The 26,176-nt window shown below is 34.3% G+C and overlaps 1 protein-coding gene across 4 annotated transcripts in view; it reads right to left on the minus strand.

Moving 5' to 3' along the window:
* Positions 1-26,176, minus strand: part of MKLN1 (muskelin 1) — a gene marked incomplete at its 5' end in the record, with an annotated part of 355,190 nt that overhangs the window by 109,212 nt on the left and 219,802 nt on the right. For all 4 annotated transcript variants that reach the window (XM_082661471.1, XM_082661472.1, XM_082661473.1 and 1 more), the window contains 3 exons: positions 4,403-4,491; positions 5,773-5,915; positions 22,931-23,000. In XM_082661471.1, the coding sequence (XP_082517597.1) occupies positions 4,403-4,491; positions 5,773-5,807 (124 nt within the window). The remainder of the gene's footprint in view (positions 1-4,402; positions 4,492-5,772; positions 5,916-22,930; positions 23,001-26,176) is intronic.

Genomic DNA, 26,176 nt, shown 5'->3' on the forward strand with positions numbered 1-26,176 from the left:
TCCCCTCCCTCTTGCACCTCCCTCCCTGTCCCCCATCCCACCCATCTAGGTCATCACAGAGCACTGAGCTGAGCTTCCTGTGCTTTATATTTATAGCATGTTCCCACTAGCTATAATTTTAAAATGTTACCTTTCCACATGCTCTCATGAAGGCCACCATGAGGGCACCTTCCCGCCGCCCCACCCCTACCCCCGCCCCCAGAAGACAGGGTACTCATCCAGCCAAAGCTTCTCTGAAGCTCCCACACCCATCCAAGCTGCAAAAATCCAAAAAATTCATAGAAATCCAAGTCATCCCTCTACCAAAAACCAGGACTCCTCCAGAATCCTTCCAAGAATCAGTACCTCCTTCTGCCTTCAAATCACCTTCTTATTTCCTGATATAACTGTTATCTTGGCTATGAATCAAGATATAAACCTTTCTAGTCATCTATAACCAATACTCTCATCCCATTCAACTTTATGTTTTCAGTCATCTGATCTAATCTCCAACTGAGGTTTTCCCTTCCAAACCTTTAACTTGCTCTCTTGAATCTGGCCTCCCAATCAACAACTCTCCTTCTTTACTAAATTTTCTTTTTACTTACAAACCTTACTCAAAACCAAGCTTCTTCCTAAGGCCAACTCTCAACTTCCACACTAAGCCCTATCAAAGATTTCACTCCAGCATTGGCTCTTTGGCTTTTTTGTGTGGTGAACTCCCTTTGGCTAGTCAGTGAACCCTGTGACCCAATCCCTCTCAGATTTAAATGTAAAATGAAAAATACATAAGATTATAGAGTAAGCAAACTGTACTGAAATATAGTCATAAAAATAATGAAGATAGAAAATTATGATATAGAAATATATATGCTTTTTTATTAACACATTAGATAAGAAGATCTAGTGGCAGGTCTAATAATTATCATAATTTCAAAGTTATGATGATATTTGCCATAGTGTAATGTGATGGGAAATATTTATAACTTCTATCTGTGACAAGTCACAGGTATTGCTAATACTATGAGTTATTGCCTATATTCATAATTGAAGGAAATGCTCAGTACATTTGTTAGAGGTTAGACACCATAAAGATGTAACTTTTCCTCCATTAAGTTCACACAGCCATTGATTAATCCCTATAAATTTCTGTACAATAAACTCAAAAAGTATATATACGATGTCTCTAGTGAGGCAAGCAGTTTGCTTGTTGCTTCTGAAATCTGAGGAGTCTGAAGACAGCTGCTATCCCCTAGGATTTTACAATCTACCTGAGGAAACAAAACTTACATATATCACACAGTAAAAGAACTCAACATTCGTAAAAAGACAGACTTAAGTTTGTATACCATCTCTACGTTCTACTACCTGTAAGGTCTTGGCCTAATCATTTAATTTACCTCTAAACTTCAGTTTCCTCATCTGTAAAGTGAGTGTAATAATACCTATTTCACAGAGTGTTAGGCAGATGCTTCATAAACAATATCTATTATACTACTTTAAAGCAATACAAACACATATCCAAAAGCATATACCAAATGCTATGTCTTTGATCCATCACTTACTAGCTATGTACCCTGGGACACATCATTTGATTTCTACTCTCATTTTCCTTAACCAAAAAAGGAAAGATTTTTATCTTCCAGTATAGTGCTCAAATGAGATAGCACATGTGAAAGCACTTACAAACGCAAAACAATAAAAACATGTAAGAAGTTCTAAATAATGATTGCTGAAATGACATGATGGTTCAAATTATATTTGTGTATGTACTTTTTCTATAGTACTTAAAATACTACATGTAAAAAGACATGTAATCAAGAGCTCTATGAATATAAATATATAAAAAAGAGACATTCAAAATGAAAATATTTCCTTCATAAATATGATCTTAAATTAAAATTTATAAGACTACCACTCATCCACAAACTACAAAAGAACTCAAGAAAATGTCCAATATAGCAACCTATCCTATCATTAGACAGAGAAAGTATTATCATACTCATTTTATACAAAAGGTAACTTAAGAAAGGAAAGTAAAATTTACTTAAAGGTCAGTTCAGCTATGCTGGCACTGTGGATTATCCACAACAGATCTTAAAAACCTAACCCCTGCCATGCAGTAAAAATGAAGGCTTACTTTCCTTGTTAATTTGTAAACAAACTTACTTAAATTGGGTCTAAGCCAAATTTAATGAATAAGCTATACTCTTTATACATGCAAATTATCATATTTAGATGTCAGTGCATGATTTGGAGATTATCCGCCATTGAGTTAAGCCTTGCTTCTGTTCCCCTCCATTACTATGAATAACTGAAGGCTGACTATATTTAGAAATTGTGTTGTTTAAGAATAAACTTTTTTTTTAAATAAAGCAAGATCTTTCAAACATATCATTATACAACATAAATGTGAAGTATTCAAAAACATTTTTTCTTTTAAGAAGAATTCCAACAATTTATCCCAGCCAGGTAAACAAGTATCTGTGTGAATCACCACCAAAAGAAAGCTACACATCACTTAAGTGTTTTATCGAAATTATTTTTAAAGAAAACATCAAACTAAAAAAACTAGTTTAAAAACATCAAACTATAAAAAGCCTAACACAGGCTTTAAGTTTCACATTTTCCTTATATTATTTTAAAAAAACAAAACTTATCAAGAGAATGTGGGGAAAAGGTTGAAAAGCAAAAACAATGCAGACCACTATTAATATTTTTTAACAGAAAAGTGAGAAACATGAAGTTATATAAATATTAATACCCTAAATATCAAATGAGTTAATAAGTGTCTTCAATTATTTGGAAAGCTCTAGTTAACATTTTGCCTGAATACCATAAAACTAACCCACCAGGGTCAAGTAAAAAACATCATCATGCCCTACAACTAGAAGGCTGATAGAAAGGGCTGGAAAGAGGTCCAACTTCTTGTTTTCAGGCATCTGAATGTCTAACTGATCCATAAGAGACCTCTGTTGTCCTATAAATTTTTTAAGGGAAGAAACTATTCAAAATCTTTAAACAGACTTTTATTCACAGTTCTAATGAAAAAAAAAGCCAAAAAGAGAACATTTCATTTTGCATGACTAAGCAATTAGAAGTTGAATAAGTACTTCAAAATTATAAAATCTAAATTTACTACATGAAAATGTAAGATATTTTCACTGCTTCTACATTTGGAATGTAAGATCATAGAATTGTTCAAGCTATGCAAGAATCTATAAGAAATGGGTGGTCTGCATACTGAGGAAAGAATTACTCATTAGCATGAAAGAAGAAACAATCAAGAATTTATCTTAAAAATCTGCTTGTTCCTAAATTCTCATAGGTAAACAGGATACAGGTTTTTTATTTACAATTAATTATAACAACAAAAACTATATTTATAAAAGAAAGTAACACACCAAACAGCCCAATGATTCTAAAAATAGTTTCCCCTCTATAAGTAGTCTTTATAGATCTCAGATATTCTTTTCGTCTAATGGAACTATTTGACTCAATGAAATGAACAGGCCAACTCTTGATAGAATGGGAAACAATGACTATGGAGCTGGTCCTTCCAAAAGAGGAATTTTCTCCCAAATCAAAACATGGGATTCTGGCCTTTATTATCATTCTTAAAGGGATATGACTCACCTTAATCTCAATTTTAACATAATATTTTCAAAGGTATGAAATATAGATGAAAACTAAAAGAGTCAAGTCCTCAACCTTCCTACCTTCTAACTAATCCATCTTATAGATAAACAAAATAATCCTAAAAACACTAGTTTTGAGGAGGCGTTACACATACTTTCTTAACCAAAAACACTTGCTAAATAAACACAATAAATGCTTAGGTAGCATTTTTCAAACATTACTTTGAAACTTATTAATGGGTTATGAAATTAGTTTTATGAGTTTGACCAACATTATCACACACACAAAAAATGAAATATAAAAGAATAGAAAATAACCATAATATATGGCCTTAAGGAATACGGCAATATTTGGTTTTAGAACGATATAACTTCAGAACTGATAAACCTTCCATAAAACAATCAAGGCAATCAAATCCATATATCTCATAAAATGAGAAAGTATTTAGAAAAGGTTCTAAGAAACTTTCAAATGAGAAAGTAGAAAAGTTTCCATTTGAAATAACTGTCACTTAATTACAGATTTATAAAGTAGGGGGTCAGCCAAATAGTAAACATTTTGGGCTTTGTGGGCTAGGTGGTCTCTTGCAACTACTCAACTTTGCCATGTAGTGCAAAAGCAGACAAAGACACCATGTGAACAAGTGGCATGGCAGTGTTGCCATAAAATTTTATTTTAAAATAAAAACAGGGAACCTGCAGGATTTGGCCCACAGGCTGTAGTTTAGTTTGATGACTGATGGTATAAAGAATTTATTTCTACTCCAGAATGCTGAAAACCTTACCTATTTTAATGAATCGACAAGGAAACATCTGTTCATCAATTTTATGCTTCAAGGTAAATGTTTCTTTGTTATAATCATTCTTTAAGCCACTGTGAAAAAAAATAACGTTATCAAATCTGATTTCATAATTTAGTAAATGCACTAAAACAGAGATTAATATCATACTCTGATTTTAAGGTCAACGAATGCTCAGAATATATGACAGGGACAATGTAAGGAAGTAGTTGAACATGAGAATATAGGACAAAACTTGTACATTCACATCAACTGCACTATACTGTATTCTCTTAATTAAATGAGGGCTAATGAAAAAATGTTGTGTTAATTAAAAAATGTGACTACAATACATGAAAATGTGTGACAATACCTAGTGTCCCTAATGTATAACTAAATACAATATAAAATATTCAAGCAGTAAGAAGAAAATTTAAAAACAATTCATACTCATATCTTACAACTTAAACAGAGCCAAATATTAGAATCTGTCAAGGAATTAAGTTATTAAATTCTGACTAAGATGCCAATGTTCCTTTTATAGCTGAATAAATTTTCAAAGACAATCTTACTCTGTTGGTTTAATAGCATCCGCTTTATCCTACATAAAAATAAACCCGTATCACTTCTCTACTTAAACAACTTGGGCTGACTCAAGTATTTATGGGAAAGTCACTAAGTCAGGTTGCCTTATATTCTGATATACTTTCATGACTTAAATCAAATGTAGTCTAGGCGTAATACATACTTATATATTGTGCTAAAGGGACACACCATGTCACAAATATATTCTAAAACTGCATGGCTTTATTTGTCCACTCCACCTTCTATCCCATTTTTCATCATCTAAAGGGCAAATTAACATTCATTCCTGGTGATCTATGTTGTCAAAACTCAAATTTACTGAGCTCCTTCCAAGAGGTAGGCACTGCAGTAGGTGCAGTCACATACTTTTACTCTGTTTAGTTTCCAATTTATACTAAACTCCCAGAATATTACTTCCAGATTAGGGCACTCAATCTTAATGTTCTGGACAGATTCTATATTTTTACATCAAGGATTACAGCAAAGATTTTTATTATAGCTGAGAAGTATATGTGAAGTCATTAACAATTCAAAAATAAGATTGAAAAATAAGAAGTAGAAAAATACCCCCAAATTTTATTCTTTCTGCTTTGGTAACAATATTAATTAGTATCTGGTGGGAAAAAGCTAACTAAAGCACAATATTAAAATAAGGCACTAGAAATAAAATAGTAGAAATACTCTTTTCTCCTTTGCAAGAAAAAACAAACCATGCAGATTTAGCTACAAAGAGACTAAACTAAGACTGCAGATTGTTTAGAAACTCTTTCCTCCCCATAATCATAACCCACCTGGACAATAGCTCTGTCATGTTTTCTTCATTCATTCCACCAAAGACTTTAAATTTCTTCAAATTGCAGACATGAGTTTTCTCATATTTTCCAAACGTGATATTCTGGACTATAGCAGGCCTTTCAAGCTTCAGAATCAAGTACTACAAAAAGGAACAACCAAATTATATCCTCCTCCATTTAAAACAAATGGTAGACAACATGAATAGTTAAAATTTTGGCCAGTTAACTCAAGAACGTATAATGTTCATCCTACACTGGCAGATTTTTTTATTTTTATTTTTTATGCTAAAGGATAGTATGCAACAGTCAAGCTACCATAACATCACCACTTTCTCCCAGGAAACTACATCATTCTCAACAATATAGATGAAGGAGGGAAAAAAGGACTAGTGAGATAACTTCTAATCAAGGAATGACATTCAGTAAGATATAACAGACTATGAATAATGAAATAAAACAAAATTAGAATGCAAAAGTAACAATTACATATTCTCACTGACTACACTTCAATAATAAATTCAATGTTCAAAATCAGTGGTAGAATTTTAAACCTAGAAAAAAACAGATTTACTATTCACCCCTGCCAATTTTATAAATTAAAAAACTCAGACCTACCATAGATATATCTAATATAGCTCAAGTTTTGCTATTATACACAGGATAAAATGGTGTCAGTTCATTAGGGAACACATTTTACATTATGCAGGCTGTCTTCAATAATAAAAATTAAGAAGGAAACTACTACTTGTCAAATACATCAGGAAAAAGCTATTTAGGAAACAACTCATGTTACATGTTGGAGTGGCTTCATGCTTCATAATAATGGGTAATACTCATGATAAAGGAGAACAGAATGAAGTTGGTGGTCCCACTTTGTACCATACACAAAAATTAACTCAAAATGTATCAAAAGTGATCCAAAATCGAACCAATACAATCAAACCTAAGACATAAAAGTAAGAGGTAAAACTATAAAACTCTTAAGATGAAAATAGGGGTATATCTTCATGACTCTGGATTTGGCAATGGATTCTTAGATATGACTCCAAAGTACAAGCAACAAAATATAAAATAAACTGGACTTCATCAAAATTAAAGTTTTGTGCATCAAAGGACACTATCAAGAAAGTGAAAAGACAACCTATAGAGTGGGAGAAAATACTTGCAGAAATGTATCTGATGAGGGTTTAGTACCTAGAATATATAAGGAATTTGTACAACAAGAAAAAGACAGACAACCTAATTTAAAAATGGGCAAAGGACCTCAATAGCCCTTTCTCCAAAGAAGATAAACAAATGGCCATCAGGCACATGAAAAGGTGTTCAACATCATTAGTCATCAGGAAAATGCAAATCAAAACCACAATGAAATATAACTTCACACATACTAGGATGGCTATAACCAAAAAAAAACAAAATAACAAGTGTTGGCAAGGATGTGAGGAAACCAGAACTCTTATACATGGTGCAGACAATGTGGAACACAGTTTGGTGGTTCCTCAAAAAGTTAAACATAGAATTACTACATGACCCAAAAGTTCTACTCCTAGTTAGTTACATAATAAAAATAAATGAAAAAGGTATTCAAACAAACACCTGTACATGAATGTTTCGAGCAGAACTATTCACAATGGCCAAAAGATATATACAACCCAAATGCCCATCAACTGATGAAAGGACAAACAAAAAGAGAGTATGTCTGCACAATGAAATATTATTTAGCCATGAAAAGGAATGCAGTACTGATACATGCTACAACACAGATAAACCTCAAAAACATGTTAAGTGAAAGAGGTCAAATGCAAAAGTCCATATATTGTTATGACTCTATTTACATAAAATATTCAAGTAAATTCATAGACGCAGAAAGCAGGTAAATTCATAGAGGCAGAAAGCAGATTACTGGTTGCCAGGAGCTGGGTTAAGGGTGAAAGGAGAAACTGCTTAATTGGTACCAGGTTTTCTTATGGGGTAATGAAATAACTAGATAGAAGTGATGGCTGTACAACATTGTGAATGTACTAAATGACACTTAATTGTACACTTTAAAATGGTTAGTTTTATGCTATGTGAATTTTACCTCAATAAAATAAAAGAATGAAGCTGGTGGTAACATAAAAGATGATATAATTAATATCTTGTGAGTACTAACTCCCTTGTCTGACAAATTACTCAGATTTTTATGTGTATTATCTCGTTTTAATAGGACTAGGAGGAACAGGAGTAGTATTTTAATAACAATAATCATCCTCTTCTTCCTCATTTTAAAAATTCTGGCTTAGAAAGGCTAAATAACTTACTACAGTTATACAGCTAAAAAATGGCAGAGCTTAGATTAAAAATCAGTCAATCTGCAAAGGAGGCAAGAATATACAATGGAGAAAAAAGACAGTCTCTTCAATAAGTGGTGCTGGGAAAACTGGACGGCTATATGTAAAAGAACCTAAATTTAAGACCGGATACTGTAAAACTCCTGAAAGAAAACATAGGCAGCACACTCTTTGACATAAATCACAGCAGTATCTTTTTTGGATCAATCTCCTACAGTAATGGAAATATAAACAAAAATAAACAAATGGGACCTAATGAAACGTAAAAGCTTTGCACAGCAAAGGAAACCATAAACAAAACAAAAAGACAATCTACAGAAAGGGAAAAAGTATTTACAAACAATGAGACCAACAAGGGGTTAATTTCCAAACAGCTCATACAGCTCAACATAAAAAACCAAACAACCCAAGTAAAAACTGCACAGAAGATCTAAATAGACATTTCTCCAAAGAAGACATACAGATGGCCAACAGGCACATGAAAAAATGCTCAACATCTCTAATTACTAGAGAAATGCAAATCAAAACTGCAATGAGGTATCACCTCACACTAGTCAGAATGGCCAACATCAAAAAGTCTACAAATAATAAATGCTAGAGAGGGTATGGAGAAAAAGGAATGTTGGTGGGAATGTAAATTGGTACAGCCACTACAGAGAACAGTATGTGGTTCATTACAAAAAATAAAAACAGAGTTACCATATGATCTAGAAATCCCACTCCTGGGCATACATTCGGAGAAAACTATAATTTGAAAAGATACATGCACCTCAGTGTTCACAGCAACACTATTTACAATAGACAAGACATGGAAGCAACCTCAATGTCCACCGACAGATGAATGGATAAAGAAGATGGGGTGTGTGTGTGTGTGTGTGCGCGCACGCGCGCATGCGTGTGTGTGTGTGCATATATATATGTAATGAAATATTACACATCCATAATAAAGAACGAAATAATGCCATTTGCAGCAACATGGACAGACCTAGAGATTATCATAAAGTGAAGTAAGCCAGACAAAGACAAATAACATGTTATCCCTTATATGTGGAATCTTAAAAAAAAAAGATACAAATGAACTTATTTACAAAACAGAAATAGACCCACAGACATAGAAAACAAACTTATGGTTACCAAAGGGGAAAGGATGGGGAGGGATAAATTAGGAGTTTGGGATTAACATATACACACTACTATATATAAAATACATAAACAACAAGGACCTACTGTATAGCACAGGGAACTACACTCAATATTTTGTAATAATCTATTAAGGGAAAAGAATCTGAAAAAGAATATATATATATATAACTGAATCACTGTGCTCCACATCTGAAACTAACACAACACTGTAAATCAACTATAGTTCAATTAAAAAAAATTTTTTTAATCAATCTGATTTTGTCTGATACTGTTGGTTGGCTGACCCAACCTCCATTCTCAATCCAGTTCTTCCCAGCCACCTTCTGGCCAAAAATAGATACATGGTAAAATTCTGGTCAATGAGATAAGCAGAAGTTCGTTGTGGGATAAGTTTTGCTTTTTGAAACAAATGCTGCCTCTTTACTATCTGAACAGTTACAGCTGTAACATCCACTGTGCAACAATGAAGAAAAAGATTAAGAGAATCTCACAGATAGCCATCCCTGAGCCACTCAACTTTCAACAGTAACTGCCTAACTCTAGTTTCCATGTGTGTGGCAGGGAAAGAGATGGGGTGATGGCGGGAAAGAAACTCTATTTGTTTAACCCACTGTTACAGGACCTTCTATTATTTGGTGCTAAAAGCATTCCTACTGATTCACTAACCCCACAGTCAAAACTTTATTTAATGACTACACAATAACAACTGTTTAGGTTTATATGAGGTTTACATTCTAAGCAGCTATTAAGATTTCTTTACTATAGAAATTGCCATAGGAAAATTGAGATTGCTATTCTTAAGTTATTAATCCTTTTTATCCATATCAAATTAATAGGTGTGGTAATATGATTTTTGGTAACTGAGTTTCTTAAGAATACAGCTGTATATTAGAGAACAGACTACACAGCTAGGCAAGGGACTATTTACATCTCATTGTCTTTCTCATGAACTCCCACTTCCTCCCATCCCTTCCTCCTCCTTTCTCTCTTTGGTCATTCTTTAAAGTCTCAGTTTACAAGTCAGTTTTCTCTGATAACTGGTTAGTTAGATACAATGTTGTAACTAGTAAAAATGGATCTTTATACAATCTGTTGTACACCATCCATCATCCCACATCACCTCTGAATACAACCGAAAGCATTTGTCTATATAAAATTTTATTTATAACCAAATAGGATTTTGTCATTAAAAATTACATAAGTAAAATGTAAATTCTCTAACTGAAGTAAAGCACAATGATCTGACAAATACATTTTAGGTAAAATTTTTAATGTTTAATCACATTATTGATAAATTTTACAACTATTTTTCAAACTCTTGGGCATCAATGCTGAGTACTGTTACTATTAAACAGTGTTATCCCATAGGTAAAGAGGTTTCCATGACTTTTAATTTGGAGAAATAACTGCTGTAGATTTAGTAATAGAAACTGTAAAAAAAAAAAAAAGTCATTAAGAATGAACGTTTTAGAAAAATTATTTTAGATCCTTTATTATCAACCTTTACATTCTGTATATGTGAATATTAATAAATTAATTTTAAAATAAAACAATGACTCACAATCTCTTTATCAAAGCAGAGGGTAGGCTCATAGAGGATCAAAGAACTATCTATCACATGGTCCTTAATTTAGCCATAGAATTAAGGAAACAATGAAAAAAATTTAATGTTCAAAACTGTTCACAATTTCAGCCCAAAGAGATTTTTTTCACCATGAAAAACAATTTAAAAATCATTTTTAATCATATGGATGTTAACAATTTATAAGAAATAAAGATGATATAAAGGAGAAATGATGATCTATCAGCATCCATTAGATTAGATGGATCTATCAGCAAAAGTATATCCCAGGAGGTGAGTCTTAAAGGATGAGACACAGTGCATTAGTTTCCTGAGGCTGCCATAACATATTACCACAAACTTGGTGGTTTAAAACAATGGAAATTTATTCTCTCACAGTTCTGGAGGCCAGAAGTCTGAAATCAAGATGTTAGGAGGACCATGTTCCCTCCAAAGGCTCTAAGAGAGGATCCTTCTTTGTCACTACCCGTTATCCAGTGGCTCCTGGTGTTCCTTGCTTGTGGCAGCATAACTCCAATCTCTGCCTCCATCTTCACATGACCTTCTTCCTTGTGTCCCTCTGTATTTTCTCCTTTTCTGTGTCTAATAAAAACACTTGTAATTGGATTTAGGGCTCACCCTAATCCAGGATGATCTCACTCTAAGATCTTTATCTTAATCACATCTGCTAAAACCTTTATTTCAAATAAGGTTACATTCTGAGGTTGCACATATCTTTTTTGGGAGGGAGGGGCACTAATAACCTACTACACGGAGCTAGCAAGGCAAAAAGGCTTATGAAAAATGAGTTATAGAAGCTGTTAAAAGGCCAGCATGGTTGGAGCCCAATAAGCAAGGTGGAGAATGGTAATGTTGAGATTGAAGAGGTAAGCAGTTACCATATCATTATAAATTATAAATGCAATGGAATCCATTAAGCACAATGGAAAGCCAAGATCTGATTAACATCACACACACACACACACACACACACACACGCACACGCACACACACACAGAGTCTGCCTTGTACAGAATGGATTGGAGGGGACTGGCAGATGAGTTAGGATAGTTACAGTAATTCTGACAAGAGATGACATGAAGGAGACTTGAACTAAGGTGGTGCAGAGATAGAGAGGATTAGACAGTTTTGACATATATTTTGGAGATAGAATGAATGGGGTTAAGTGATAGCTAGATACAGGGAGGGGAGAATGAGGTATCAAGATGATGATTTAGTTTCTGACTAGAATAACAGGGTTAGTTGAAATATCATTTACTCTGATGTGAAGGACTGACAAAGAAACAGGCAGCATTAGAACAGGAAATAACACTAGAAAAGTCCAGACTGTATATCTATGTAAATCTCAGACTGTGTAATAAATCACCCAGTGTCTTAAAACAATAGTGATTTATGATTTCTCATGATTCTGTGGGTTCAATGGATAGTTCTTCCATGATATCTCCTGGACTTATTCATGTAGCTATATCAGCTGGTGGGACTGGACTTAGTTGGAGTAGAGAGTGGGGAAGCTGGACTTAGCTGGGATGACTGGGTCCCTCCATATAGGCTTTTATCCTCAAGGAGGCTAGATGGGCTTTCTTCAGAGCAAGTGGTCTCAGAGTTCAAGATACAGAGAACAGAAGCTACAAGGCCTTTTGAGGCCTTGCTTAGAAGTTGCAATAACAATTCCATAGAATTTTCTGTTGGTTAAAGCAAGTGACAAGGCCAGCCAAGATTTGTAAGGTAGGGGAACAGACTGCACCTCTTACTGGAAGGAGCTGTAATATGTGACCATATTAAGAAATTTGGACTCTATTCTAGGAGAAGTAGAGAAACATAAAAGTGTTTTAAGATATGGGAAACAATAAAATTCAATACCCATTCAGGATTAGAAATTCTCAGAAAACTACAAATAGAAGAAAATTTTCTCAAACTGACATAGGACATCTATAAAATATCCACAGCCAGCATCATACTTAATGAAAATTATCCCTAGTACTGGGACATAAGAAAAGTTGAGGCTGGGGAGCCATAGAAGGGGAGGAAATATTTGCAAACCATGTATCTGATAAAGGACTTATACACAAAACATACAAAGGCTCTCAAAATTCAATAATAAGAAAGTAAACAAACAAATGCTAAAATGGAAAACCTTTTGAATAGACATGTCACCAAAGAACATTTAGAGAGGCAAACAAGCATATGAAAAGATGGTCAACATCAATAATCATTTTTAAAATGCAAATTAAAAACCACAAAGACTTGTTCATTAATTTTCAATGCATCTTTATTTGTAATTGCCAAAAGCTGGAAAACAATCCAGTGTCCATCAACAGATAAGTACATAAACAAACTGTGATATGTCCATATGAGAGAATTCAGTTGGGCAACAAAAATGAATGAATTATTGATGCAAACTACAACATGGATGAATCTCAAAATAATCACTTTGAGTGAAATAAGTCAGACAAAAAATGCATACCATATTTCTCCACTTATATAAAACCCTAGAAAATGCAAATGAATCTACAGTGAAAGAAGCGTGGTACCTGGAGATGGGGGATGGAGGTGAGTGGAAGGGATTAAAAGAAGACATGGAAAACTTTGGTGGTAATACTCATGTTTAGTATTTCAGGAGTGGTGGTATTTTCAAGAGCGTACACATATGTTCAAACGTATCACACTGTACAGTAAAAATATAAAGTTTATTGTATGTCCATTATACTTTAATAGCTGTTTAAAAATAATAAAAGTTAGTGTTAAAGAAATGAGTAAGCAAGTCACAGACTGGGAGAAAATATTCACAATACATAACTTACAAGGAACTTATACCCAGAATATATATAAACAACTTCTACAACTCAGTAATAAAAAAAGAAAACAACCCCACTTTTTTAAAGGAGTAAAAGAATTCACAAGAAAGATAAATGAACAGCCATAAGCAAATGGAAAGAAGTGCTTAATATAAAGAGTCATCAGGGAATTATAAATTAAAACCATTTTACACCACCAATAAACACTAAAATTAAAATGTGTGTCAATGCCAAATGTTGGTGAGGCTATGAAGCAACTAGCAGTCTGATAATTTCATACAAAGTAATGTACAGCTGACGCTGAACAACATGGGTTTGAACTGCACAGGTACACTTACATGCAACATTTTTGCAGTAAATACCTTGGAAAATTTTTTGGATATTTGCAACAATCTGAAAAGACCTAGAAATTTGAAAAAAACTGAAAAACAGACAATTTGGAAAAAGCCTAGAAATAACAAAAAAAATTAAGAAAAAGGTATGCAATGAATGCATAAAATATATGTAGATACTAGTCTATTTTATCATTTACTACTATAAAATATATACAAATCTATTATAAAAAGTTAAAATTTATTAAAACTTACACACACAAACCCTTACAAACTGTATATGGTGCCATCTGCAGTGAGGTGAAATGTAAACAAAGTTGCAATATTAAATCATAACTGCATAAAATTAACTGCAATATATACTATACTACTGTAATAATTTCATAGCCACCTTCTGTTGCTATTGTGGTGAGCTCAAGTGTTGAGAGCATCTGCCTAAAATGCCATGTGATGCTTATCATCTCCATGTGAGCAGCTGTCTCTCCAGTAAATTGCGTATCACAATAAGAAGTGATCTCTCGCAGTTCTCACGTATTTTTCACTGTTTAGTGCGATACTGTGAACCACGAATAAAACCATGAAACCCATACAAAGCACCACTCGTAATGCTGTAAGTGCTCCCAAGAAGCAAAGAAAAGTCATGACATTATAAGAAAAAGTTGAATTACTTAATATCTACCACAGATTGGTGTCCGCAGCTGCAGATACCCACCATTTCAAGATAAATGAATCTCAAGTAAGGCCCATTGTAATAAAAGAAAAAGAAATCCATGAAGCCATTGCTACAGCTATGCCAGAAGGCACAAAAACCTTGCAGTTTTCGTGAAATACCTTTTAATCTTATTTTGAAAATGTAGCTTTTATGTGGGTGCAGGATTGCTATAAGAAAGGCATTACCTACAGACTCTAATGATTCGAGAAAAAGCAAAGTCATTACATGACAACTTAAAGCAAAAGGAATGTGAAAGATCTAAAGCTGGAGAATTTAATGCTAGCAAAGGATGGTTTGATAATTTTACAATAGAAAAAGGTTTGGCTTAAAAAATGTCAAGGTAGGGCCTCCCTGGTGGCACAGTGGTTAAGAATCTGCCTGCCAATGCAAGGGACAAGGGTTCGAGCCCTGGCCCAGGAAGATCCCACATGCCGCGGAGCAACTAAGCCCATGAGCCACAACTACTGAGCCTGAGCTCTAGCCCGCAAGCCACAACTACTGAGCCCACGTGCCACAACTACTGAAGCCTGTGCGCCTAGAGCCAGTGCTCCGCAACGAGAAACCACGACAATGAGAAGCCCGTGCACCACAACACAGCTCGCCACAACTAGAGAAAGCCCATGCACAGCAATGAAGACCCAACACAGCCAAAAATTAATTAATTAATTTAAAAAAATGTCAAGGTATCAGGGGAATCTGTGCACCAGCCAACCTAGAGGCAGCATATGAGTTTCCAAATGCCATTAACAAAATCATTGAGGAGAAAAAATAGCTGCCTGAACAAGTTTTTAATGTGCCATATCCTGGGGAAAAAATTCCACAAAGGATATTTAAGAAAGGAAGTGAGCACCAGGATTTAAGGCAGGAAGAGATAGGCTGACTCTACTATTTTGTGTAAATGCAGTCGGGTTTATGATCGGGACTGCCCTTTTCTATAAGGTTGTAAAACAAGAAGGCCTGGGCGAAAACCCTTTTTCTGGATTGGTTCCACTGATGCTTTGTCCTTGAAGACAGGAAGCGCTTTGCCAGTAAGGGACTACCTTTTAAAGTTCTTTTGATATTGGACAATACCTCTGGCTACTCAGAACCCCATGAGTGCAATGTCAAAGGCATCAAAGTGGTCTACTTGCCCCCAAATACAATGTCTCTAACTCAACCTCTAGATTAGGGAGTCATAAGGACCTTTAAGGTTCATTACACACGGTACTCCATGGGAAGGACTGCCAACGCTATGGAAGAAAACTCTGGTAGAACATCATGGAAGTCTGGAAGGATTTCACCACTGAATATGCCATGGTTATTGTAGAAAAAGCTGTGAAAGTCATTAAGCCCAAAACAACAAATTCCTGCTGAGGAAAACTGTGTCTAGATTTGTGTATGATTTCACAGGATTTATGACAGTCAATCAAGGAAATCCTGAAAGAGATAGTTGATATGGCAAAAAAGGTAGGGGGTGAAGAGTTTCAAAACATGGATCTTGGAGAAATTCAAGAGCTAACAGACACCACACCAGAGGAATTAACAGAAGATAACTTGATGGAGATGAGTGCTTCCAAACCAGTGCCAGACGATGAGGAAGAAGACACAGAAGAAGCAGTGCCGGAAAACAAACTAACATTAGACAATCTGGCAGAAAGAAGGATTCCAATTATTCAATACTGCTTTTGACTTCTTTTACAACATGGACCTTCTATGACATGGGCACTAAAACTAAAGCAAACAGTGGAAGAAGGATTGGTACTGTATAGAAACATTTTTAGAGAAATGGAAAAGCAAAAAAGTCAGAAATTACAGTGTATTTATGTAAGGTTACACCAAGTGTGCCTGCCTCTCCTGCCTCCTCTTGGAACTCCTCTACCTCTTCCGAGGCCACTCCTGAGACAGCAAGACCAGGCCCTCATCTTCCTCCTCCTCCTCAACCTACTCAACATGAAGATAACAAGGATGAAGACCTTTATGATGACCCACTTCCACTTAATGAATAGTAAATAATCATCATGCTGTACAATTAATAAACCTCCCTGCTGTATATATGTGTGCGTCTTCATGTGAAAATTTAGTAAGTGTACAGCAAGAACTATATGAAACGTTTCTGTGTCATCATCATTGCCTAAGTATTCATTGTGTAGAACACCATGTACAAGACTTGTATTGAAGTGGATAGCCTATCCTTACATAGGCATAAGGTGACTGACATTTTATACAAAATTAACAATGTTAGTTTTCTTACTGTTTGATAACTTTGTTTTCAAATGATTACATTATCATACAGTATGCTCCCCTCTCTCTAGTAATTGGAAAAACTAAGTGTCAGCCTATCATCACAGGTAAGTAGTTTTTGAGAAAATGTTAACAATGTTTCCAAAACTGTATTATGAATATGACTATAATACTGTATACCATAAAAATTTTATAACAACTCATTCATTAGTGTATAGGGTAGGGTACTGTGAAGCAACTGTATCAATTACACTAGGCTACCAGAAATCAACCATACTGCTGCTTCTTCATTATCAATGCATGAATAGCTATACCTGTAAATAAATATGAATTTCTTTTCCACATTTTACCTTTTCATTTTTAGTGTCTAGTATTAGTAATACATGTAACATCTACAGTGTTTTGTATCATGTGAGACGATATTGATGTAGGTACCGACACACAATTCATCTTGTACACAGACAACATACACTTACGATATTGATAAACATAGTACAGTACAGTAAATGTACTTTCTCTTCCTTATGATTTTCTTAATAACATTTTCTTTTCTCTAGCTTACTTTATTGTAAGATATAGTATATAATACATATAACGTACAAAATACGTGTTAACCGACAATATATCTTATCAATAAGCTTCGGATCAACAGTAGGCTATCGGTAATATTTGGGGGAGTCAAAAGTTACATGCAGATTTTCAACTGCATGGGGGTTGCCACCTCTTCACATTGTTAAAGGGTCAACTCCATCTCTACCTTATGATGCAGCAATTCTATCTCTAGATATTTACCCCCAAATAAGCGAAAATATGTATTATTTTTTAAATCTTATAAAAGAATGTTTATATAAGCTTTATTCATAATCACCCCAAACTGAAATATTGCAAATGTCCATAAACAGGAAAATGGATAAACAAATCTTGGCATGTCCATAGAACAGAATGGTATTCTGTAATGAAAAGATATGAAATATTGATGCACATAAGACATGGACAAGCATCCCCCCACCCCAAAATTCTGAGTATAAAAAGCCATATATAAAAGAGTATATACTCATTTCTATTAATTTTAGAACTGGTAAAACTAATCTACAGCAAAAGAAATCCAAACAGTGGTTGCCTCTGGGTAGAGGGTGAGAGAGTTAAGGATTCACTGGTATGGGACAGAAAGGATCTTCCTGACCCGATGAAAACATTTTTTATCTTGATAGGGGTGTAAATTATATTAGTGTGTGCATTTTTCAAAACGGATACTATACACTTAAGGTTCATGCATTTCACTATATGGAAATCATATTAAATAAAAATGTATTATTCAAAACATACAATATTCTTTTCACACACTTGGGCAAAATACCATAAAGAAGCTTCATAAATTTACTGGTATCCTGTTTCCACAGATAGAAATTACATTGAAATGCATATATTTTCTCCTTACTTTGCAAGTAACTCTTATTCCTATAATATTCTTGTTATGGTTCATCAAGCAGAGGAAGAATAACGTCAGTGTACTGCAAAAGCTGTAACACACACACACATACACCCAACTGTATTAAGTAATCACTAAAGTTTTTTTTGACCTGCAAAAGCAGAATGCCTGCAGTTTGTTAAACAACTTTAACTACTCTCTCTCTACCCCAGAAAGCAAAGAATATTACCTAATACCATATTTTTATTTAAACTACCTTAGAAGGAACTTATAATTGTAGTAGAAGAATTATGATCTAATCTTTCTTAAAGCAATTATCAAGATATATGTAACTGCCTGTACATTTCAACCAACCCTAGGGTATTCCCCAGTCAACTTGAAAGACATATTTTCCATGGCAGTATCAGTAACTTCTATAAAACATATCTGATGTGGGAGAAGGGTGAAATTACTATCTTAAAGTATTTATAGGGTTTTCATTCATGCTACATTTACTCCCTCCCAGTACAGAGAGAGAATCCAGAATCAACAGCAATGTTTTCTCATTAGGTCTAAAAATATTTGCTCCCTACCACAATGAAAATGGCTTTCATTTTTTTCTGTTTATATAAATTATAAATATAAATTGAAAATGAGAATCAAAAGAGATAAAAGTATAAAACGGGAAAGAAATTTAAAATTACCTAAATGCCATTATCCTGACACAACCACCACCATTTTGATGACGATTCATTTGAACTCTATGCACACACTCACACAGACACATACTTTACATAAGTCGAATATCAAATATTTTGACGGGAATAACTTTTAAAAATAATTGTTTTCTCTCTTTTTCCTATCTCATCTCCTCCTCTCTTAAATAACCAATGCCAACAACCAGATGTATATCCTATCATATCTTTATCTGGGCTCACTGTATCAAATAAAAATATACACATGTACATACACATATAGTGGTGAGGGAGGGAGAGTTGTTATTCAGGTAACAACAGTAGGATCTTATTATAGATGTTTCTCTGCATCATGCTTTTCTCATTTTATAGTGGAAATTCCTCCAAGTCAACTGGTATGAAGCCAGTTCATTTCATTTAAACGGCTGACAATATTCCATGAAAAATGTATTCAAGCATTCCCCAGTAGATGGGTTCTCTTTTTTTCTCCTGCGTCAAAACCTGACCCTCACTAACAGGGTGAAATAATAAATGTTTGTTTTTAACTGCTAAATTTTGCGGCCATTTGTTACACAGCAATTGATGACTAATACAGCACCCAAGGTCAAAAGAAATATCAACAGTTCTATTTCTTAAGTAGTTAGGTCCAAACAATAAGTATAATACTTATGCCCTGACAATTTAGTAGCCATCCAAAAAAAAATAATCAACATATATTACAAGAAAAATATTTGTATTTTTACCTACCCCACTCATAACCCAACATAAGCGCTCGAGAGAAGTGTTTAGGGTTCATTCACTCTCAAAACATGCCATACGTCCTAGCATTCATGTACACACTTATAGTTTTTTCTCATTATGGGAAAAAAAGGAGTAGCTGAGAGGCTTTGATTTTGTTTTCCACCCCTCTCTAGATAACTGCACCATTAACTTCCTTATCTGCTTAAGCTGCATATACTAAACATAATTAAAATTTCTTACTGACGGAATCAAGCACTGTGAGCATCAAACAGTATATCCGAATAACAGCGATGCCTTAGATCTGTGCAGTCTAATACACAGCTACTAGCCACCTGGGGCTATTTAATCTAAAATAATTAAAATTAAATAAAATTTAAAATTGCATTCCTTAGATGCACTAGCCTCATTTCAAGTACTCAATAGCCACCTGTGGTTAGCAGCTGCCGTATTATACAGTGCAGATTATAGAGTATTTTCATCACTGCAGAAAGTTTACTAGAAACACTATCCTAGAGGTTAATGAAATACAGAGTATTCTTGCACTAAAGCCCCCCTATATGTTATACTTTTGGTTTTCTATTTGTTACTTAGATTTTTGTGTCTTCCCCCTTATGACACTTGGTCAGTTGTCAACTTGCTGTTAATGTGCCTATCTTTCACAGCTACGCCCCCCATGCACAAAGCTGCTTCCAGTTGCTGAAACCGAAAGAAACAATCAACCGAACAGAATAACATTATATCCAAAGTGGATTCTTAAGAAAAGGCCCTTAGAACCTAAAATCTCATCACAATGCTTTTGATTTTTCAGAGTCCTCTTTTCCTTTCTTTCTAATTCTCAGACCTGTTCAAGATATGGTAAATGAATTGTTAGTTACAGTATAGTTGTTCCTCACTATTCATGGGTTTTGCACTTGCAAATTCATCTACTCACTAAAATTTATTTTTAACATCAAATCAATACTCTCAGTCATTCCTGGACATGCACAGAGCAGCAAAAAATTTAAGTTGCCAGAAGCACACTCTCCCAGCTAAGGTCAAACAATGGACCCTATGCCTTCTTGTTTTAGCTCTCATACTACAAACAAGTTTCCTTTTCATGGTCTATTTAGGCACATTTAAAAATATTTCTGTGTTTTCTGTTGGTGTTTCGCTGTTTAAAATGATCCCCAAGTATAGTGCTGAAGTGCTGTCTAGTGTTTCTAAATGCAAGAAGGCTGCAATGTGCCTTACAGAGAAAATATGTGTTATTGGATAAGCTTCATTCAGGCAAGAGTTACAGTGCTAATGGCTGTGAGTCCAATGCTAATGAATGAACAGTATACACAAAGTAAGGTGTCTTTAAACAGAAATGCATATAAAGCAACATTATGTATTGACTGGTTGATGAAAATCTGTAACAAGAGGCTAGCAGGAACTTAACTCTGAGTTACAGTGAAAGATCCACCAGACTGGTAAAATCTAAAAATCATCCATAGAAGTGATGGGAAGAACACAATGCACAACTACTTTCATACACTGCCAGTCAGAGTATAAATTATACATCTATTTTGTAAAAACAGTTTTGCATTACCAGATAAATGTTGAACACACATATCCTCTATGATCCAGCAATTGTAAACCAAGGTATATACCCTAAAGAAACTCTTGTATGTGTGCACCAGGAAAAAACATAGAGGAATATTCATAGCATCTTGTTCCTAAGAGCAAAAACTATAAAAAACTCAGAAGTCTATCAACTGAAAAATGGATAGATATATTTTGGCATACTTATATACTGGAACACTAAACAGTAGTGAAAACTAACAAACTATAATTATACTCGGCAACATTAATATCATAATGTTAAGCAAACAAACAAAAAGCTAGCCAAAGAAGATGTATAATGAGTGCGTCAATATATATTATATTTATATAAAGCCAAAGCCAGACAAAACTTAAATCACAGGAATTTATAAACATATACATATATAATACTATGAGAATATGCTTAACAAAATATGAAATAATAATTACTGGGGTGGGATTAGAGGATAGATATAAGATGGGGCTCACAGGAAGCTTCAAAGGTTGTAGCAGTTTTCCATTTCTAAAGATGGTTGACAAGTAAACAGGTATTTGCTTTATTATTCTTTATATTTTATATATAAATGTGTGTGTATTCTTTGGATATATATTTTGCAATTAAACACTTAAAACACCAGGTGATCCAAAAAGGTTTGTAAACTAAAAAAACAACTAAAAAGGAAAAATAAGAAGAGACTAGGTTTCCAAGAATTACACTAGAATAAAAAAAAAATAAAGTAAGTTTTATTTACCCATCTTCTTTACCTATCAGAGCATTAATTTCCTCAAGGATGTGGACATAAGTGCTAATGCTGAAAGTGTAATATAACTGAAAAATGATTATTTTTTAATTCAGATGACATCGGACACCACTTGTCAAGGAAACAATTTAGCTCATGGTCCTGATGTCATCTAAATATACTAGTTTAATAAAATAACAAACTATATTAAGCTTATTTTCCCTAAAAGGCAGTTACTGAATCACTGAGTCAAAGTTGAATTTACTAACATCTCCTTAAATATTTACAGAATGACTTGAGTTTAAGTGCAGAAGTCACAACCTCTGCTCAGATCAGTACTCTGATCAATTACTACTCAGAACACTAACAGCACCTTAACCAGTTCTTTTTAGTTAACATTTTCCTCAAAACGTAACAAGAAACTTAGTTTTCCATCATTAGTAATCCAGAAAAATCATAAATTAGATTTTAAATGTTCCAGTAGAGAGAAGTATAAAGTCTATGCTTCATCAAATTCCACACTGTATTTGCCTATGAAATAAAAATTCTTCCAAAATGTAAACAAACAAAAAAAGAGGAAATAAAAATTTACCTCTGGGACTTCCCTGGTGGTCCAGTGGTTAAGACTCTGCGCTCCCAATGCAGGGGGCCCGGGTTTGATCCCGGGTCAGGGAACTATATTCTGCATGCTGCAACTAAAAGAGCCCAAGAGCCCGCATGCCGCAACTAAGGCCTCACACAGCCAGATAAATAAATTAAAAACAAAAAAAAATTTACCTCACAATTTCAAAGACTGAATAAACTATTAATGGAATCTAGATAACTGATCAGTTAAGTGCATGCCTATTTAAAATCTGACTTCTGAATGGTATCAAGAGCTACACATAATCTTACCTGGGGAGGGTAGTTGCTCTCTGAAGACCACCGTGAAGACTGGTCATTTGGCTTATCCACTAAAATGTTCCTGAAATAAAGAAATTAAAATTATAGCAATTAATTAAAAGAATAAGTGAACAGGCATATGCAAAAAGAGAAATAATCTACCAGATGCTAAAATTATCGCAAAGTTATATAATACCTGGAACTTGAATAAGAAGAGAAAATTAAACAGAATAAGAAACACAGAAAATGTCTAGTAATTTAAAAATTTTAAAATATGATAAAGGTAGCATTTTAAACAATTGAAAAAAGTACTATATACATATGCATATATGTGTGTGTGTGTGTGTGTGTGTGTATAGCTCTACTTCACATCAAGTGACAAAATGAACTATAGTTGTTTTTAGGAATTTAAGGTAAATAAAGTAATAAAATATCTAATAATTAATAAAATACTCTCTCCCTCTCTCTCTCTCCCCCCTCCCTCCCTCCCTCTCCCTCCCTCTCTCTCTCTCTCTCTCTCTCTCTATTTTTATATATATATATATATATATGTATATAAAATTAATCTTTGGATCAAAAAGGTCTTTTAAGCCCAGCACCAAAAACAGAACTGTGAAAAAAGGAACTGATATAAGTAACTTTGGAAGACAGTGCTCTCACTGGAAACTGTAAAGTTAAAGACAAATAGAACCATACACAAAAACTGTATTTTACAGACTTCCTGGTGGCGCAGTGGTTAAGAATCCGCCTGCCAATGCACGGGACATGGGTTCGAGCCCTGGTCCAGGAAGATCCCACATGCCATGGAGCAGCTAAGCCTGTGCGCCACAACCACGGAGCCCACGCTCTAGAGCCTGCATGCCACAACTACTGAGCCCACGTGCTGCAACTACTGAAGCCCGCACGCCTAGAGCCCGTGCTTCGCAACAAGGGAAGCCACCACAATGAGAAGCCCGCACACCGCAACAAAGAGTAGCCCTCACTTACCGCTACTACAGAAAAGCCCGCACACAGCAACAAAGACCCAACGCAGCCAAAATTTAATTAATTAATTAAAAAAACTGTACTTTATTTGATAAAGTTATTTCTCGGAGGGATATGGGTTAATTCTGAAACACTTTACATGTATACTGGGGTCAAACAAATAAGTAAATGAACGGTAGATGATGGGAGTCAAGCTTCTCACTTCGAGTGGGAAGCTACAGAAAAGCAAGGGCATGGAGGTTGGAATGATCCTGATGGTACTGAAATAGAGTCAGAGACATCAGTGTGAACTCATATTTAGGTTTATATAGATACAGATTCAGAAGTAATTATATGTGAATGTGCGTACATATACCCATGCACACTGACACAAATAGTATTCCTAGCTCTGTTCACTAATAGAGACTAGAAGCAGTGACACCCCCAGTAGCAGTGAGTACACCAATGCCGAATCTTGGTTTCTACATACCACAGTCCAATAGAAGGAAACAGGGATTCTTGGGGAGGTAGCTGATTCTAGGATTAGAGCAGGGAATCCAGAAGATTAGCCTAGAGCATGTTGTAGTGCTCAAAACAACAACAGCAAAAGGAAGGTGGGGGCATGTCAAAGGGACACAGAGGAGCCAACATGAAAGAATGAATGGCCAAAGCTAAAATAAACAACAAAATAAATAACGTAGTATTGGATTAGAACCCAAAGTATAAATATCCCTGAGTCCATGCTGATATAAATAACCCCAATCTAACAATCAGAAAAACACCAGACAGATTCAAATTGAGGAACATTCAACAAAATACATGACCAGTACTCCTCAAAACTCTCAATATATTGAAAAACAAGGAAAGACTGAAAAACTGTCACAGAGCAGAGGAGAGTAAAGAGACAAGACAACTAAAAGTAATGGTATCTTGGATGGGATCCTGGATCAGAAAGAAAACGGTGGAAAAACTAATGAAATCCAAATAAAATGTGGTATTTAGGTAATAGTAATGTATCAGTGTTGGTATCTTGGTCATGACAACTGTACCATGGTAATATAAGATGTTAGCAATAGGAGAAACTAGGTGAGGGGCATATGGGAACTTCGTACTATCTCTGCAACTTTTCTGTAAATCTAAAATCATTCTAAAATAATGTGCCTTCTCAAAGGCCCATTTATTTATCTATCTTGAAATATAGATCTATACCTGTCACAGAGAAAGTTATTCTTTTTGACTTAATAAATGTCAAAAAAAATAACTTTTTTTAAAAGGCAATACTATAAGGAAAAGAATTTTCTTTACATATACATCTCACAAAGGTAAAACATTAATACATAAAATAACCTCAAACAATACTAAAAGGTAAAAACCAACTAGAAAAATATAGGCAACATAAAACACAAAAGGCTAATTAAAATATGAATGAAGAGCACTTAAACATAAATACCCCATATGAAAATAGGTAAAACCCAAACATTCGAAATCAATAACCAAAAATTAGAGATTAAGACAAATATATATATTAACCCTATAAAATTGGGCCTACACTCTCAAAACAACATGTGTTTTAATCATAATTGCAGCTGTTGGCCAGAGCTGGTAAAATGCCACTCTCATATTTTGCTGGTAGAAATGCAAATTGATACAACTTTTCAAGAGAGAATTTTAATATTATATTAAAAAATCATTTCAAATATGCAGATGCTTTTAAATAAAAATGATAATGACGTCAGCCACGATGACAGTGATGATGTTTGCATCTAACATTTCTGAGCTTTTATGACATCTCAGACACTGGTCTAAGTGCTTTCCATACATAAACTATTACCGTCAAAGCACAGATTAAGAAACTGAGAGAGATAAATTAATTTGCCTAAGCATACACACCTAAGAAATAATAATTTGAACCCAAGGCAGTCTGACTCTAAAGCCAACGCTCCTAATCACCAAACTATACAGCCTCAGAATTATTCCACTTCTTGGAACTTAACCTAAAAAATAATCCAGGGGATTTAAATCATCCACATTCATCACAATACAATTTATAATAACAAACTGTGAACAACCTAATTGTCTAACAACAGAGGATGCGTTAAAACAAATTATGAAATATCTGTTACAAAATACCATGTAATCATAATGTATTCTACAGTCTGACTTTAATATTGTTGGAAAATGTCCACTACATAGTGAGTGAAGGGAAAAGGTAGTTTATATACTGTAAATCAAGTGTTGTAAGTAATAATAATATTCATGCATGAAGAGAAAAGACAAAGAAGATATACTAAATTG

Source organism: Grampus griseus, assembly GCF_964374135.1.
Source record: "Grampus griseus genome assembly, chromosome: 9".
Classification (NCBI taxonomy): Eukaryota; Metazoa; Chordata; class Mammalia; order Artiodactyla; family Delphinidae; genus Grampus; species Grampus griseus.